The 18,016-nt window shown below is 44.0% G+C and overlaps 1 protein-coding gene across 1 annotated transcript; it reads right to left on the reverse strand.

Moving 5' to 3' along the window:
- Positions 1-2,107: 2,107 nt before the first annotated feature.
- SDR16C5 (short chain dehydrogenase/reductase family 16C member 5) lies at positions 2,108-17,512 on the reverse strand. The gene is made up of 7 exons (XM_059392859.1): positions 17,379-17,512; positions 14,696-15,042; positions 9,924-10,055; positions 7,563-7,662; positions 5,430-5,574; positions 4,658-4,783; positions 2,108-2,416 (listed from the first exon to the last, which is right to left on the reverse strand). The coding sequence occupies exons 2-7, from the start codon at positions 15,026-15,028 to the stop codon at positions 2,323-2,325; spliced, it is 930 nt and encodes a 309-aa protein (XP_059248842.1). The 5' UTR covers positions 15,029-15,042; positions 17,379-17,512; the 3' UTR covers positions 2,108-2,322.
- Positions 17,513-18,016: the final 504 nt, after the last annotated feature.

Genomic DNA, 18,016 nt, shown 5'->3' on the forward strand with positions numbered 1-18,016 from the left:
AAGAGGGAGATCTCCCTCTCTGCACCCACACACAAAGGAAGGGCTGTGTGAGGACACAGAAGGATGTTCTCTGCAAGCCAGGGAGAGAGTTCTCACAGAAACAAATCACCTGACACCTTGATTTTGGACTTCCAGGCTCCAAAGCTGTAAGGCAATAAATTGTTGTTGTCTCAGCTCCCCAGCCCACAGTACTTTGTTGTGGTCTAATACTGCATCACAGTGTAAAACCCAAAGGAACAGAACAAGGGCATGGTTGCACATTTGTATCCAGCCAAACTCCTTCTAATGTCAAGAATTCTTCTCAGTTCTTGAGCAGCAGCTGACTCCTGGATGCCAAATCATGTCATTCTGGATGATCTTTGAGGCTTCCACGTCTCAAGACTTGCTTAGGCATCAGGCTTTTGATCATGGCTTCATTAGGGCAAAACTTCAAGTGGAAACTGCTGGGAAACCAATGCGGAGAGCACTTGCTCCCCTTGGATGAAGTCACCTTGTTGTAGATTACCCTCTAGAACGCTGTAATTTACATGTGGTCTCTTCTCATAGAAGCTCTTCAAGTAAATCCAAATTTGTTTAGACAATTTCATGGGTACTGTAAAACCACAATTGAATTTCAGGCCTTTGTAGCAGTTCAGCCAAGATGCACTCCAATTAGAAAAAATTGCTGTTAATGTTGTGACGACGTGGTGGCTGCCCACTGTGCCCCAGACCTTTGTTCTTGGAAATCCCTTGAGTCTCTTCTTTATTCTTCAGCTAAATAGACAGGCCCCTGGAATGTACGCTTTTGGAATTGTAATAGGGGAGCAATATTGTGCCTCTCTCTTAATTAACCTTGTTAACCAAGGATTTGGAACATTAGCTGGTTAGGCTAAGAGGGCCTTTTGAGCTGCTTGGTACATGTCTGCAGTTGAGTAGGATGTCACTCTTGTGAAATAAAATGCCTTTTATTCTTCAGCATACACCAAATACCTTTATTATTCTTCGAGTAGTGGTGTGATATGCTTGTTTAGAGAACTAATATGTGTAAGGGGCATAGATTTGTGCCAGGCACAATAAAACCTCAGCTATTACTTTTATAATTATAAAACAAGTTGTTGTCCCCCCCGCTTTTTGGAGGCTTTCTGCACAGACAAGAAATATAGGGGCAGAGTTGTCAGAATCACTCAGGCAGCTCAAGATAAATCAGTCCACAGTGGATTCCAGATTCTACATTCCCTGAGGCCACTGCCTTTCTAAGAGCATCTTACCCCCAAGATATTCATGACTTGTTTCTTTTGAATCTCACAGAGTCTTCTGAGGCACTTCTCATCCTTTTCTGCTCCCCACACAAAAGAAGGTGAGAGACAAAGGCTCCTGTTTTTCTCGCAAGGCAGATGCCCCTCCCAGCCTGGGAAGGAGTTTCAGGGATATGGTAATTAACATATTTTTCTTAATCTTCCTTTTATAGTTAATCTCCAATCTCCAGTTGGCCAGTTCATTAAACTGTAAGCATACAATAGATCTGAAATGAAGGCATCACAGATGAATGCCAATTCATAGACCTGTCCATTCTGTGGAAAAATATAACATGAATCCCACTCTGAAATACTAAATTAAACATTTGAAAGTAATCACATGAATATGTTTTCCAGTCCACTAGGCAGCAGTTCATCTAACTCAGTGGAACATCATTTTCCGAATAAGAAGCAACCATTCTTTAATCTCTTCTAGGGAAAAAAAAAATGCTCCAACACAGAATTTGGTTGAAAATCACTGTCTACTAAGTTCATTCAGGGAATGTGCAGGGCACAGTGGCCCCTGAAATACCCTGAGTGGGACTGGTATGTAGTCTGAGTACCTGGGACATGTAGAACAGAGCATTTGTATGGCTGGCTTTGGAAAGAAGGACATGGGACTCAAGGTGACAGGGAACCCTGAACTCTGTGTCCTCTGTTTAGAGGGCATTCAAGCAAAGTACTCATCCATCCTCTTCACTCCTCACCGTACCCTGCTGCAGGTTCAAGCAAAGCCACCTCTTCTGCTTGGGCCTCGTCCCCAATGACCAAAGTGAAGGGCAGTTCATGAGAGACAGGATTCATTTTCTTAACAAATCAGTTGCAAGCAGAAATGACAAAAATAGGCTCTTCCTTTTTTTAACTAAAACAACAACAGCAACAACAACCAGAAAGCAGATAGGAACATTATTTTCAAAGGTATTGGTTGAAAATAGTCCAGAGAGCAGAGAAAGAATGGTACTTGTAGTTTCCAGATACACTGTTGGACAAAAATGCTTTTCTTGAAATAGGATTATGGAATGCCAGGTATCAGCCATGGAGTTGGTCTTTAGTTTTTCTTGTTCTTGCCAACAAAGCTGTCCATCACATTAAAAGCGCCCATATAGTCAGCCGTAAGCACTGCCATCTTGACAGGCAAGATACTAAAGAGAACACAAGAGAAGTTTTCTTGGTTACTATCATGGAAGCGCCTCGACCAACTCGGCCGAGATGCAGGGTCACTGACTTTGCTGCAGATGAGAGTCACTGGCATGTGCACACATCAGTGTGCGTGATTTAGGACCACTTGGGGCTTGTCCACTATATGGGGGGAACTGGCTCAGGGCCTTTCTAACTCTTCTGGCTTTATTTACGTTTACTCAACTCACTTCTCACATCGGTTTCCAAAGCTTCACTGCACTACATCATGATTGACAGGAAGCAGTGAAGCCTTGTGGAGTCGGATAAGCCTAGCTTGGATCCTAGCCCTGTCACTCACAAACCATCCCAGGTCCATTACTTAACTCTTGAGCCTGTTTCTTCTGGAATCAAATGAAGTCCTCGGTCTCTGTTTCTGGCACTCCTGTGGGATTAGATAGGTCCCAGAACCTTTGGCAAGACCTAACTAGGACTGCTCATCTCCATGCCTACTCACCGTTCCCAAGACAGCACAGACCCCACCCCTCTGACAGTCACAATGCAGAGCAAGGGGAGGCACATTAAACCTAAGACCTGTCCTCAGAGTAGAGGAAAGGAAAGGACACTCAGCTCACTGTCCATCTGTGGGCTCTCTAGGATGTCACATTTTACCTCGTCCATGATCCCTCTCCTAAGCAACACACTGAATGGCCAAACTCAACTTGCATCACCGCCTGCCTCCTACTCTTAGATTTCTCTTTCTTGCTTGCTTGTTTCTTCCTAGAACTTATGACTACCCAGCATGCCTTTTCTTTTACTTAACTTTTTTGTCTGTTCCCTGCCACCCACCCCATAAGAAGAAAATTTCAGTGAAGGCAAGGACTCTTTTCTCTCTCCTTCTTTGCTGTAACCCCGGGTCCTAGGACGATCAGCAATTTGTGGCACACATTAGGCACTCTTTAATGCTTACTGAATGAATATTTGAGGGAATGTGTGATGTCATCCCCTTTACTGAACTTCTTGTTTCCAAGTACTTCTCAGGAACTATGTAGATCTTTCATATCTTATAAAAGTAAATATAACCTCTATGATTATTCAAAAACATTAGAAAAACTAACTCCTCTGTTCTTTACACTTGGCATTACTATACCACATACTTCTATCGATTAAGCAACAGATAGCCACTCTCCTGTGAACGCCCACACTGTCCTAAAAATTGCGTGACGCTCACTAATCTACAAGCTCGAACAAGCATTGACTTCTAAATCGTAAACAAGAAACTGGCTGGGAGAATAAAGGGCATGCTCAGAGTCACAAATTTAGTAAACCGCAGGATCATAATCCCAGATTTCAAAGTGCTTGTCCAAGGTCCTTTGCCCCGCCTCCCAGAGCCTGTCGGCTCTATCTCTCTTGTGAAACCTGGTCCGTGAAAGGACATAGGAATGATTTTGGTGCGTTGTGCAAAGTAGATACAATTAACAGGAAAGAAAAAGGCATTTCCTTATGTAAGAAGGACAGTGGCTGCCAGCCATACTATCTATGTTCAAATAACTCAAGAACTGCTGTCAAGAGGGAAGGAATTAGTCATAACGCTAAGGGCAAAGCTAGAGTCAGTGAACGTTAAAACGAGACACATTTCAGTGCCATGGAGGAAAGTGGTTCAATCACGGAATATGTTTCCTTGCAAAGCAGAAACTTTGATGGGGTGGGGGGTGCTGTATAATTAGAATGTGAATCCAAATGGGACTAGAGAGGGTAAGCAAATATGCCCTTGGGTGTTTTCAAGAGGTGGTTATCTTTTTAGTCCCTACCGCCAATGCTTTTAACCCTCTTATACTTCAAGTTTATCCTTTATTGCCAATTATATCCATACTATAACTTCCTGAAATGTTTGGCTTACTGTCTGCCCTTGATTCTGGGGATCTGTACTCAAGAAGTGTGGACACAATATCTGTTCCAATGCAATTACTCTGTGATACCCACAAGAAGACCATCTATCCTAAAAAAAAAAAAAAAAAGACTTCGATCTGTCCACAGGTCATTCAGTAAATGCACTTCTCTCTGACAATCATGCAATACTAAGGTGGCTGGCAGGATCCAATTCCATCTTCTAGGCTCTGCGAATTTGAGGTCATGTTGGCAGACAGGCACAAGGAAGGGATCCAAGGGCATTCACTTAACAGATATTTTTAAAGTGGCTCCTCCTGGTAGGAGAATGAGTTGTTGACTGGCTCGTTAGAGAAGTAATAGGAAGCTGATACGGTTACCTTTTTAAGAACAACACGAAGGATATAAACTTTGGCACATTTAAGTATACTTTGTCTGTCAGGATGCCATCTACTATCTTGTCAGCTACATACTCTGGTTCCAGAAGGGGTAACAGGAAAGGACGGCTAAGGAGTTAAGAAAAAAAAATTATAAATTACTAAAAAAAATCTTATAGATTAGGGATAAAAAAAGGCTGCAAACATTAGCACTTATTTACTTCTTTCCCTTCTAGATCTGATCGATTTCTCTCTTTACTCCTTTATTATCAACATGCTAGTGACAACTTAACTTTAAAATGGCAAATGATGCTCTAATTAACACACTGATGATACAATATATGTATCTGCATGAAACCATATTAAACAACTTCCTGACATCTCCACAAGATGCAGAATTAGGTATCTGTGCCCCCCACCCCCATGATTTTCAGTCTTGCTGTGGAATCATGGAAGAGTGCAGAATGGAGTTTGGTGGCAGAAAGAAACTATGGCCAAGAACGCTGCAGGGGTGCTTAGCAGATCTGGCTATGGCGTGGGGTGAGCTGGACCCAGCCTTCATAAACCATCCCATTAAACCATCCCAAACCATTAATAAACTCAATGGCTTAATCACAAACACATTTGAAGAAAGAAACAATTCTGAAATCACTTATAAATCCAGCTGAATCCTACAAAATACCTTTTTAAAACAACATTAATGAATAGAACAATATAAAATAGTCAATCATTTTTAAAAAAATGTCATTTCTTTGAAATCAAAGGACATACTTACGCAGTAGAACAACCTTCGAACATTCCAGTTTTTATAAAAAATGGGCACACAATAGTGGTTTTGATCCCCTTTAGTTTCTGGACTATTGTTTCCATAAATACAGATTCAGCAAATCCAAAGGCTGCAAATTTACTTGCACAGTAATCTGAAAAAGGCAAACAATGCCAATGTATATTCCAGTGTTTTTAAGCGCCATTACATTAAGCTTTCCTCATAAACACGAACACACACGGAGAATAAGACAGTCATGTCAGAGTTCTTATTTTGTATGATCTTGGTCTGGCCCACCGGAGGAAGTAAGGAATGGGTGGGGAGGAGCAGCATCACCTAAAGGTCTGTTGACAAGGACCAAGTGTCCTCCGGGAGATGCAGGGCTTCGGGGAGTCCCCTGCGGGTCACCCTGCTAGACTTTACTTCCACACTGACGAGAGGTCAGACACTGGGTGAACTGTTCTGTGGAGCATGACATGTGTGTCCAGTCCCTGACCCAAAGAGTTTCAAGAGCATCAGGGCAGGGAGACACACAGAAGAAGAAATGAAATAATAAGGGATGCAGGAGTCCAGGCAAGAGAGATCACCATGGGTCATGATACTCAGATCAAATTTTCTTCTAAGTATTCTAACTATATTCTAACTAAACCTCTAACTTTCCCTTTGTTGGAGAAAAACAGACTGGCAAACGTCAACGTCTACTTCTTACCCATCTTGAGAATGCAGCGGGAGTGGGAAGTGGCATCAATGTCAGTTTTGAGTTTTCTGTCTACAATCATACTCACGCCAAGTGAACACCTGAATCTTGAACTCACAGAACACTTGGAGAAGAACCGGCATTTAAGTGGACTCTGACTCTCCTTTTCCTCACAAAGTCAGAAGAGGCAAATGAGCCATCCTTCCTCTGGGGAGAGGCAGCCACTACAACCAACAAGAGTCACGTTCCTAGACTGTGGCGGGTTAGACAGTAGAGGAAGGGAAGGGGAGAGGGGAGTCCCGAGCAGCTTCTAGGATCACCTGAGTCGTGGGGCATGAATGCACCTCATTGAGCCCTTGCATCTCTGAAATTCAGATGAGCAGAAACAACCCGGACTCAGGCAATCTGCATTCTACATAGCACTCCCACTGATTATGAAGCAGGGAGCCAAGACCCACACCATGGGAATTACAAAAGTCTTACACATGCTTCTAGGGTGAGCAGGGCGTGGAAGAGTCTTGTATCCTAAGACAGAGATACTGTGCCAGGAAAAGGATTCATAGGCACTACAAATAGACCAGCAGGAGTTCAGAGACCCACAAGGTCACAATAAAACCTAGTGAACTCTAAGAAGGATGGAGGAAGGGGAGGACCGCTTATGGGGAGATGTGTACAGATGCATAACATTTGGGGTGACTGATGGTTCTGGGAACTCTATTCCCATAATGGAGCTGAACTGTGCTTACCATCTTGAGCTGAGAGTCTGCAACCAGTGGGAGAGCAGAGAGGTTAATTTTAGATTTCTTGGACTGGAGAAACTTTCTTCACATGCCCAGCAGAAGGAGACCACTTAATGAAAATTTCAGAAGCCAGAGTGCTTCTCCTTACCATCCCATTAACAGGGCCAGGGGTCCCCCAGATAGTGACTATGCTAATCACTTGCATAAATAGAATTTATCAGTAAGGTCTCTCTTTTCCTCTTTAATTTTTATTTGTTTGTTTGTTTATTTATTTGACAGAGAGCTAGAGAAAGAGAGAGGGAGAGTACATAAGCCAGTGGGGAGAGGCAGAGGGAGAAGGTAACTCCTGGCTGAGCAGGGAGCAGGGAGCCTGATGCAGGACTGGATCCCAGGACTCTGGAATCACAATCTGAGCAGAAGGCAAACCCTTAACTGACTGAACCCCCTGGGGCCCCTCTTTGTTTTTTGAAAGCCCAGGAGATTGCGCTGACTTAATCATTCTAAAGTGCAGAGTTCACCTGCATGTAAGCAAATCTGATAGGCAAATTCTGCTGTACCATGTTCTCAACCACTTACCTTATTGAATATGTTTCTTAATTTATAACCCTTTATCATTGGTACATCAAATGAGTGCTGATTGTTCAGAGCTAAGTAAGATAAAGTTATAAAACTTTTTGCAACTGCTAAATAATACATTTCTCTTACCTGCCAGTTTATTTATTCCAACTAATCCAGCTGAACTTGAAATGCAAACCAAATGTCCATGCTCATTAGCGATCATAGCAGGAAGAAAGGATTTATAAGTCTAAGAAGAGCAAGAAAGAACTGTTAACATTTTACACTTTTTTCAGATGTTTATATGATCGTTGTTATGAAAAGAGTCTTTTAAGCTCATCAAACTACCTGAAGGCACTAGGGTATAAAAATGTAAACATCTGGCAAGCAAGCCTCTTAGTTTGTTCAACCTGGCAAATCAGTATTTAATGACGGCAGTTCCAATATTGTTCAAAACAACTTATTTAGACTTATATTTCATGTATATGTGACTTTAAAAAACAATATTCTGACAATAATTCAAGAAGTATGGGAGAATCTTAACTGTGGCAGGCACAACCCACACACCAGTGAGAGTACTGGAGATATGATAATTTAGATTTATATTGCCTTTTTTCACCTCTTGGATCATATTTGGATTTCAAATTTTTCTGAACGTTGTGCACAGGACATGCCACTATTGGCTTTGGTTTAAAAAATCATTTTGTTTTAAAGTTCGTCTCTACTTCTTTGAATAATGGTTTCTAATTTCGATTCCATGTCAGCAGAGAGGATATGTTAGAAAGAATGGGTGTGTGCTGTGTCTCAGTAATATAGAGCACCTTCACCTTTGATGTGGGACCTGTGGGAAAAAGAAGGTAAAGGAGAGAGAAATGAGCTTTGACAGAAGATATGTTCTACAACACAGAAATAACTCATTACACAGGAATACTTGCATATTTCAATGAATTTCTATTTCATATTTATTTTCACACTTGAATCATATGAGTAAATACGAGAAAAGGGATCTCTTATAGAAGTCAAATGACCTTTGCGTGCATCACAATGACTTTCCACGTGATAACTAACACTTAGAGGCGGAAAATCAAAGCGAGTCTACAGCAAAGCATAATGAAAAGCTCCCTGAGTTCTGATGGTCTGAGGTGAGTCTCTTTACTTCTCCCTGGGGACGCATCCCTTGGGAGCATGGCCACCAGGAGCCCTCTGACCCACTAGCAATTAAGTGCCTACTCCATGCAGGGCTCAAAGAACGTATGCAGACTTGCCTAGAAAGAGTGTCCAGAGTGAGAATGACTGGGGTCAGGGACACCAGGACTCTGGGGACAATTAGAGGAAGAGAGAGAAAGCAGGGAAAGAAGAGACCCAGGAAGAAAAAGAACACAACAGTAGTGGAGACTATGAATGAGATGATGGTTTTGTTTTCATTCTGGCCTAAGAATCTAACTTCATTCTAACAAAGGAGAGGGATATTTGGGACAAGAACACATAAGTCACTTGCAGTAGCTCCCAAAGGAACACGGTGCTCACTTAGTTCAGAGTCTTTCCGTCTTTCTCCTGAAAACAACACAGAACACCAACAATACCACCAGCGCCAGGACACTTTTGGTGAAACGAGGTGACAGAAACCGACAAAGTCCAAATAACATTTGAAGGCTGCCAATGATGGCAGGGCGGGGAGTCTGCCGGGGAGGTGTAAGGAGGGTGGAGGGAGCTCAGAAGTCTCCGGCAAATACACCCTCCCAGCAGACAGCCACCCAGGGCAGTGGGGCAAAGAGGCAATGGGGGGCATGCCTGTGGGTGGGGACGTGTGGCAAGACTAGGTTCAGCAAAAGCTAGGAAAAGCCAAATTCTGCAAGGGGCACATCATATTAGAAGTCAGGGGCTATGATCCTTCATGTCCGCGGCACCTGTCCTGTGCCCTTTAATGTCACCCAGGCTACGGTAGAAACTCTCTTTTCCTTGATTAGATACTGAGTGAGGTGACTGCACATCTTGGTTTGCCCAGAATAGACCTGATTAATGCTTGTTTATTAATAATGTTCTCTTTCACCTTCTCTTTTCAATCATCATCATTATTATTTTTTATTATCTTTTCCACTTTCAAAAGGGTTCCAGTTTTGGGAAATTAAAAGGTCACCTTTGTCAAGTTTATGTGATGTCATTTCTGTGTAGCCTTGAGCAAATCTTTTAACTCCTCTGATCCCTTATTTCACTGAGCCATTTCAAGGGTTATACAGGAAGTGCCTAGGACAGAACCTGATATAATCAATAAATGACAGTAAAACCATAGGACAGTTGTCTTTGCAGGATTTCCGAGCAAAGGCTCACACAGGTGTAGGTTAAGTTGGATCCAGGGCAGGGGAGGGGGAGCATCGGGGTCAAGCAGGAAAAATCTGAAATTGAGAAGTCCCTGCTTTAGTTAGAGGTGAATAAAATTGTAAGAAAACAAGAGGAAGGTACTTCTAAATTCAGAGTAACTTTAGATTTATTATGAGAAGAAAAAATAATTACCCATAAATGTGCTTTAAAATTCACATCTAAAGCCTTTTCTATCAACTCGTCTGGGCAGTCGAGGAAATTTTTGCCTGTCACGACTCCGGCATTGTTGATTAGGATGGAGACATCGCCAACTTCTTTTTTAACCTGCATTGAATAACAAGAGCAACACACCACCCATGGAGTAATTCTTTCCATGATCTAAGCGTAAATTTCCATAGTTTTACAGGCTTCTTATCCTAGTTAACTCAGATGGAGGTTACGTACTCTGCAAAGTATGCTTTATTTCCTCTGCTGAGTGTACAGTGCGTCAGAGATCCACGTCTGATGCTTTTCTTCTCAGTTCTTCCCCCCTCCCTAGGATGGTTCCAACACTGCAGGGCTACTTTCCTTAACAGAGCAGTTAGAGCCATTCTAGTCCCTCTTTCAGGCTCCAGGTAAGTAGAGGTTATTTCAATCACTGAGGAGGGCATTACAGTCATGTTATATAAATCCAGACCCAGCACACACCGAGATGGGGCAGAGTAGGAAGGCACAGAGGAAGCATGACATTTCTAAACAGGTTTTATGCACACGCCACAGCTCAGAACCTGTCTGTCCTGCTTATACCAACTAGCTGGCTTTCTTCCCCCTACCACAGCTTCTAGGTATTAAGATATGTGAAGGGAGGATTAGAGTAAGCCCCATTTGCTGCTGTAATGCTGGCCAAAGTAGGTACTCCATAACTTGTATTTAAGAAATATAATTTCTGCGTGGGACCTTGGAGCCTTTCATTTATAGTAAATCTTTAGCTTGTAATCTTGGCTATTATGGCAGAAGTGAGTGCAGGATTTTTCAGGATTGGTGCCATGAGATGGTGGTATCTATCCCTTTGTTCCTTTCTGTGCTTAGAATTCCATTCCTGTAATTTGTATCCTAAGCAGGCGCTCTGCCCCCCCCCCCCCAATCAGAGAGAACCCCTGGTTGCAGTTGCCCTGTGCTGAACAGGAAGCTCACAGCAGTACCCCTTACAATGCTAGCTGTGTGTGTGTGTGCATGCATGTGTGTGCCTATGTGTGTGTGTGTGTACAGCTCTCTACATGGATGGCACATTCTGGCACAGAGCAGGAGGTATTACTGAAGCCAGGTGGAAGCTACCACCTCATCCACTGCTCTGGAAGGCCTGAGCCCCAGCAATGAGGGTGGCATGGTAAGGATTTCTGAGCCAACCAGAGTGGCAGTCTAGGGAAAAACTGAGGATGAAATAAATAGGACCAAGGAAACCTCACCTTATGGTAGCATTTTCAGATAAAAGCACTGGAAATAGATCAGTTTTATTTGGAGAGTGGGTAAAATATTTAGTCAAATTCAAGCTGAACAAAAGTCAAGGCTAGAAACAACTAGCCCCACCTAAGGCAAAATTGGATACAGGCTTCTGGTTACAGGATGAATAAATCACAGGAATAAAATCACAGCAAGAGGAACATAGTCAGTGGTACCCTTGTGGGATGGCAGAGAGCAGCTGCACCTGTGGTGAGAATACCCTAGCACGTAGAGCTGTTAAATCACCACGATGTATGCCTGAAGCTAATATAATATTGTGTGTCAACTATACTCAAATGGAAAAAAAAAAAAAAAAAAAAAGCTGGACAGGGCTGTGGACTGGAAGCCAGTAGGATAGTAGCATCAGAAGCTCATAGCCTTGCTCAGAGTCAGGGATGGCAAAGCCAGAAATGACATCTCAGAGAAATAAACAGATGTGTGTGTCCACTGCCCCCTCTCACCTGAATAAAGCATGTTATCATATACTTGACAAAATTAACATCAGACTTTAATTTCAAAATGGCACCTGATTTCATTATCTGTGGCTTGTGTCTTTGCAGCATATGAATACTGTATCTTTATGAATCATACCTTAAATGTACTAGGCTAAGCACTTGTGATAAGATTTTTCATGTGAATAATCTTTCTTCCTATTGCCTTATCTGTTTTGTATATAGGTTTATATTGCTTTATCTGTTTTGTATATAGGTTTATCTTTTCCCTTTTTTTTTTTTTTAAAGGATTATCTTGCTCCAAAGTCTGCTTTGCTCTTTAAATTAGCTTGGAAAGACATCACGAGTATTCAGCCTCTACCACATTAGGGGAAAAAAAAGGTTTAATTGTATGAGACATATATTTAAGTATTACTGACCAATGATAACCCAATAAAATGCTCGTCCATGCAATCAGAGTAAGCTTGTTTGCACTGTGTTGTTTTATAAGAGACATAGGGTAGCAGCTAAGGGAAAATGCAACAGACTAGTTTTCTTTCTTTCTTTCTTTTTTTTTTTTTTGCATTCATTATTCTCCTCATTGTAAGAATGTGGCAACAGTGTGTTCAACCCTGAATGACAAGTCTAGTGAGACTCCCACATAAGCTGGGCCTGCCTGCTGGTGGAGATTTCTCAACAAACAACCCAGCTATAATAAAAGCCAGAAGATTGGGCACCTGCGTGGCCCAGTCGATTCAAGTGTCTGCCTTCAGCTAAGATCATGATCTCAGGGTCCTGGATCAAGTCCTACATGAGGCTCTCTGCTCAGCAGGAATCTGTTTCTCCCTCTCCCTCTGCCTGCTACTCTCCCTGCTTGTGCTTTCCCCTGCTCTCTCTGATAAATATATAAATAAAATCTTAAAAAAAAAAAAAAAAGAAAAGAAGGAAAAGCCAGAAGATCGTGCAAGTCAGCATCTCACTTTAAACTGTCCAAGATGGCTGATATGAACTTCCCAACCAGTACTCATTAGTGGTGGTGGGCAATAAAGAAAGGTCTGCTTCTACTAGTGATGACATGGTTTAAAAGATGAAATGATCCTGAAACTTGACCTTGAACATCAGGAAGCAAAAATAAACCTTAAAGAATTCTCATAGATGTCACAAATAAGCCCCCTCCTCCCCTCCGCCACTGTTGAACCAATGCAGTCAATTGATTCTGATTTGACTTGTCTAAGGGATCAGTCATTAAATGTAGTCAGGACACTTCTACATGCCTCAGCAAAGGTAAACAACCATGACACAGCCCCACTCTCATGTGTTTATTGTTTTGCTTATTGTTTAAAATAATTGCTTACCTTGGTTGCCAAGTAGCAAACCTTCCTGAACTTAGTGTCAAACTATGATCTGAGGACACTAGCTTTCAAAGTTCTTGGGGTCTGTGGAGATGACACAATGTCCTACTAATCTGAAACCTTTCATCATGATCACTGCTCTCTGGAATACTTTTAGAAAATCGTTTGGTATCTTTCCTCTCTCCAGAGGAAGAAGTGCAAATGGCCAGTTTATGAGTGAAGAGTAGTTTGCTTCCCCTGAATTCCGAAGAGCACCTAATCAACTCTTCTTAAGACCCATAAGTAAGAAAAGCTGAATAATGAACTGGTAATATGTACCATTTGACCATTTCTGAACCAAGCATGTTGGTCAGATGTAAGCCACAGATATGGGGAAGAGGTGGTTATTTATAGAGTGCCTCATATTAGCTTGCTAATATTAGTTAGCTTGGATGGTCTTCAGTATGTGAATATGAACCGAAGATTGCTTAAGAGTGGCTACAGAAGTTGTTTGCAGTCAGCATGAGGGGACAGGCCAGGTGATCATCGCTGTAAGCGCACAGACATTCATCTGTGAGGTTGGCACTTTGAGGGAGGCACTAGCTTGTCAGGTTGGGGTCTCCAGACTGTATGGGGCTCCGTGGGACTGGAGATGGTAGTCACAGATGTATAGAATTTAAAGACAAATTTCAACAGAAGCTGCACACTCACCTGCCAATGACTTGCCAATCTTACCACTAGGAAGTAAGGTGGGAAACAGCAAGGGTATTTGAGGTAGGGGCTAGAAGCTGTGTAAGAACTTTCCAATAGGGCTGGGCTGCTCTTTGCAGGCCAGTCTGGTTCCTTCTTTCTCACTAAATTGGGGAATTCTGGGGGCCGCCAAAAAGGTGGCTCAGGAGAGTGATGAGCGGAGTACTCATGCCGATGGGGGTATAGAGAAAAACCTTATGAGGGAAAAGAGGCAGCAAGTAAGTACCTGCCTCGATGAACAACAATAACAACAAAAAACCTCTTACCACTGCTTACTGGGGTTTTGATTTCCTTAAAGTCTTCTTTAAATGTGCAGCTGTATCATCACCAAAGGAGCAACTGTGGTTAAGCATCTTTAGGATGAATGAAATATTCTGATTTTCTTATGATTACTTAAGAGAAATACACATTCAAATGAAAGGCACTGTGGTGTGGTAGAAATAGGGAGTTTCAGCTCAGACCGGATATGGGTTCAAGCCCTGGCTTAGTCAAGGGCTAGCTCTGGGACCACTGAGAGGTTATTCATTATCTGTATGTCTCCTTCCTCCTTCAAGAAGAGGGCCACCCTCTACCTCCTATACTGTAACACAGTCTGTACCACCTGGTTGGCAGGGCCAAGTGTGTACTATGGAGTCAACAGACTCAAGGCTGAGCTGGATCTTTGCTACTTAGTACCTGTTCCTTAGGGGAGCTACTTACCTCCCTAAGCCTTGGTTTTCTTATTTGTGAAACGGAGATAGTCATGGACCTCACTTTATAGGATTAGGATACAATACAGCTGGGGTGTTTCATGTGGTGTATGGTATACAATGACAATTCACAAATCCTAATTCTCACTCCCCAAAACTTTTTCAATTAAAGGGAAGTTGGAGACAGGTAAAGCTGCACTGAGCAAGGCAAAGGGACAGTACACGCGAGTGTATCCGTGTACAGGGCTTACTACCCCCAGGGAACAGCAAGACACAAGATCTACCTGCTCGGCCACTCTGTATATGTTTTCCCGTTGGCTGCAGTCGCAAGTGTAGGCATAAACTCTCGTGGCTCCAGCTTCCCGGACCATCCTGCACGTTTCCTCGTTCCCCTCCTTGTTAATATCCCAGAGAACCAGCACGGATCCAAGGCGGGCAAATCGGAGGGCCAAGAGCCTTCCCAGTCCGCTCCCAGCTCCAGTGATGAGCACGATTTCACCAGCAACATTCTTCCGTGGTTTGGGGATGATGGTGAAAATCAAAGACTCCAGAAAAGCAATCATCGATTTTCCTAAGAAAACGACCAATTCCTTGGATGACTTCAGGCTGGAAGCCATGTTGTGGATGAGACCTGCAAAGGAAGAGAGACCCACATAAAGCCATCCGTGACCACTCCCTCTGAGTGTGTGGACTACATGGAGCTCATGTTTTCTGAGATAGCAGAAGAAACTGGGACGTGTTATTTAAGCTTCTATCTTGGTAGCAGACTCTGAACTTAGACACAGGGACTGTGTCTTGTCCAACTTTCATTCACAGAACCAAGCTGGGCCCATATCTGAGTAGGACAGGACAGAATGTTCCCTAACCAGGAACTATAACCTCACCAATATTTGACCTGAAGGAAAAGTTAATTCTTTCTCATAGTTAACCTTTCTTCATAATAATCCCAAGTCCCGCTGACTGCTTTTATGTTCAAAGTCATAACTATATTGTAATGTTTATGTGGTAACTGCTCCCTTTCTGGTTTTACTTTTGCCTCCTTTGGGGTTTGTACTGGTATTATTTTTTTAAAGACTTATTTATGGGGGGGTCATACGTGGGGGGTTGGTGCAGAATTTGGAAGGAAGGTGACCTGAAGGGCAAGTGGTGATTTTCAGACTCTCATTTTAAGTTCAATTGTGGGATATGTGTCTTCAGACCTGCAAGGATGAGGGTCCGCCTTCCCACAGTAATGGAACACCCTGGGTACCCTCCACAGGCAGCAGACCGGGCACTGTCAACACTCCTTCCACGAGAGGACCCACACCAACTCATCCATGCCCCCTTTCAGGCACACCACTATGAGAGTCCATGCCAGAGGGAGAGAGGTTTTTTTTGTTTTGTTTTGTTTTTTTAAAGATTTTATTTATTTGACAGAGAGAGAGAGATCACAAGTAGGCAGAGAGGTAGGCAGAGAGAGAGAGAGAGGGGAGGAAGCCTGCTCCTTGATGCGGGGCTCGATCCCAGGACCCCAGGATCATGACCTGAGCTGAAGGCAGAGGCATTGACCCACTGAGCTACCCAGGAGCCAAAGAGAGAGAGTTCTATTTCTCTCCTCAGTGGGCTCCAACACCATATGGTGGCTAGAAGTTTCACCACTGACCTGGGGAAAGGTTCTTAATGCCAGAGGCCCTAAACTTCAGATTCCACGGTTCAGTGCTGGCATGATGTAAGACCTGGAGCAAGGTCTTACCACTTATCACTGTCTGGGTAGCTGCTTATTAAGTTCTCAATAGCTTGGCATCCTGAGGTCTCTCTCATTTGGGGTTTAGGGTGTCTGCTGAGTATCTGCACAGGTAGTGCGGTGTAGAGATTAAAGTTTGGGTTGGAATTCTGGATCTGCCACTGACTTTTCTGCAGACTTGGTTAAAATATTTTATCTTTTGTGCCTCAGTTTCTTTTTCTAAATAATGGGATTCTGCAGGATGCACCAATCGGGGAGCTGTGGAAGTTAAAACTTAATACAGGTAAAGTGTTAAGGTGTGTAATACTGTCCCCTAAGATCCCTTATGAAATTTCTGAGCAAATTGGTGGTGAGGGGGAAGGTTCTCATTGTCCTGCACACAGCTCCTTCTTTCAGGGTGTATAGGGTGGGGGTGGGGCAAGAGGAGTTGGGCTGGATTTCAGCACCTGCCAAGTTACATATCACCTCTGTCTCCACTCCTAATGCCCATAATGTGGGGGCCTTTCTAGAACAATGCCAGGACCATAACAGCAAAATGACTGGACTGGCTAGAGCTATGATTGGTGTTCCTGCTAGCATATAAATTACGATCCCTGCCCATAGCAAGGAAAGACGGTGGCAGTAAGTATACTTACAAACAAAAGTAAATGTAAGGTTCCGTTTTAGTGTAAAGACTCTGTCTTAGGAAGTTACAGAGCACATTAAATTTAATCGGGTTACACACTTTGGTGTGTAAAGGCCTGACTACTTAGTTCAAAAGCTGAAATAATTTGGGGCACCTGACTGGCTCAGTCGGGAAAGCAGCAACTCTCGATCTCAGAGTCTTGAGTTCAAGCCCCATCTTGGGCGTAGAGCTTACTTTGGAAAAAAAAAAAAATGCTGAACTAACTTGATGCAATGTAAACAGATGTCTTGTGCCTCCCACGCCAGGACGCAGCAAGCTGCCCCGGTGAGAGGTTTGTGATGGACTGGGCACGGTGGGGAGAGAGTGGTAGACGCGCTGGGCAGCAGAGAGCTGCGGGGCGCTCTCGCCCGCTCACTCCCAGCCTCAAGGCCGGGGCTCACCGGCCCGCGCCCTCTCTCGCAACGCCACCCACCCCCCTTTCTCAGGCTACCCCGCCACAGCTTTACCGCCAGCCGGCGGGTGGCTGGCTGGGCGCAGAGCCACGGCGCCTCGGAGGGGTGCAGCGCCACCTCCTCGCGCAGGTCTCGCCCGGCCCCGGGTCTGGACTTGGGGAACTCACCCGGGACACGCAGCCTTCGCGGTCGGTCGACAAGCAGTGATCGGACACCCGCGCCGCGTCGCAGGATCCCGGCTGCGCGAGGTTCGGGAGTTTATCTCCGCGTCGGCCCTAGGCCAAGTCCGAGGTGGGGGAGGCTCCGCCCTCGCACTGGGTGGAGCCTCCTTGGGGCCCCGCCTTGGGGCCCCCTTGACTCCGCTTTTCTTTTCTTTTCCTTCCTTTCTTCCCTCTTTTCTTCACTCCCTCCTTCCTTTCCTTCCTTCCTTCCTCCCTCCTTTCCTCCCCCACCCCTCCTCTTTTTTCCCCAGGCTGCCAGTTATAGAGGCGAGACATTCGATCGCTATAGCTGCACGCACACGGTTCAAATACAAGAATCAACCCTGGATGTTGAAAAATCCCGATATCCAGGCTGCATCCTGGATTATTAAGTCAGAATTTATGGGTTGGAAGGTTCCCCAGGTGTTTTCAAAGCACAACCGGGAGGGGTAGGGACAGTGGGAACCCTTGTGTTAGAGACCGAAAAGGAGGCCGGTGCAGGAGTCCTTGGGTGGGGGACAGGGAGTGCGCAGGGAGCGGGGTCAGTTCTCTGCAGAGTGCAGAGCAGGGCAGGAATTCCCCAGCAGAATCTGACTCCTGTAGTT

Source organism: Mustela nigripes, chromosome 3 (genome assembly GCF_022355385.1).
Source record: "Mustela nigripes isolate SB6536 chromosome 3, MUSNIG.SB6536, whole genome shotgun sequence".
NCBI classification, from domain to species: domain Eukaryota; kingdom Metazoa; phylum Chordata; class Mammalia; order Carnivora; family Mustelidae; genus Mustela; species Mustela nigripes.

What these genes read in the sequence shown, in the direction of transcription:
- SDR16C5 (XM_059392859.1), bottom strand. Translation starts at nt 15,028, where the DNA reads ATGGCTTCCAGCCTGAAGTCATCCAAGGAATTGGTCGTTTTCTTAGGA. An exon ending in TATACAGAGTGGCCGAGCAG is followed by an intron (nt 10,056 to 14,695) that starts GTAGATCTTGTG and finishes TATTCAATGCAG; the next exon opens with GTTAAAAAAGAAGTTGGCGA. An exon ending in TGGAATAAATAAACTGGCAG is followed by an intron (nt 5,575 to 7,562) that starts GTAAGAGAAATG and finishes TGCCTTTTTCAG; the next exon opens with ATTACTGTGCAAGTAAATTT.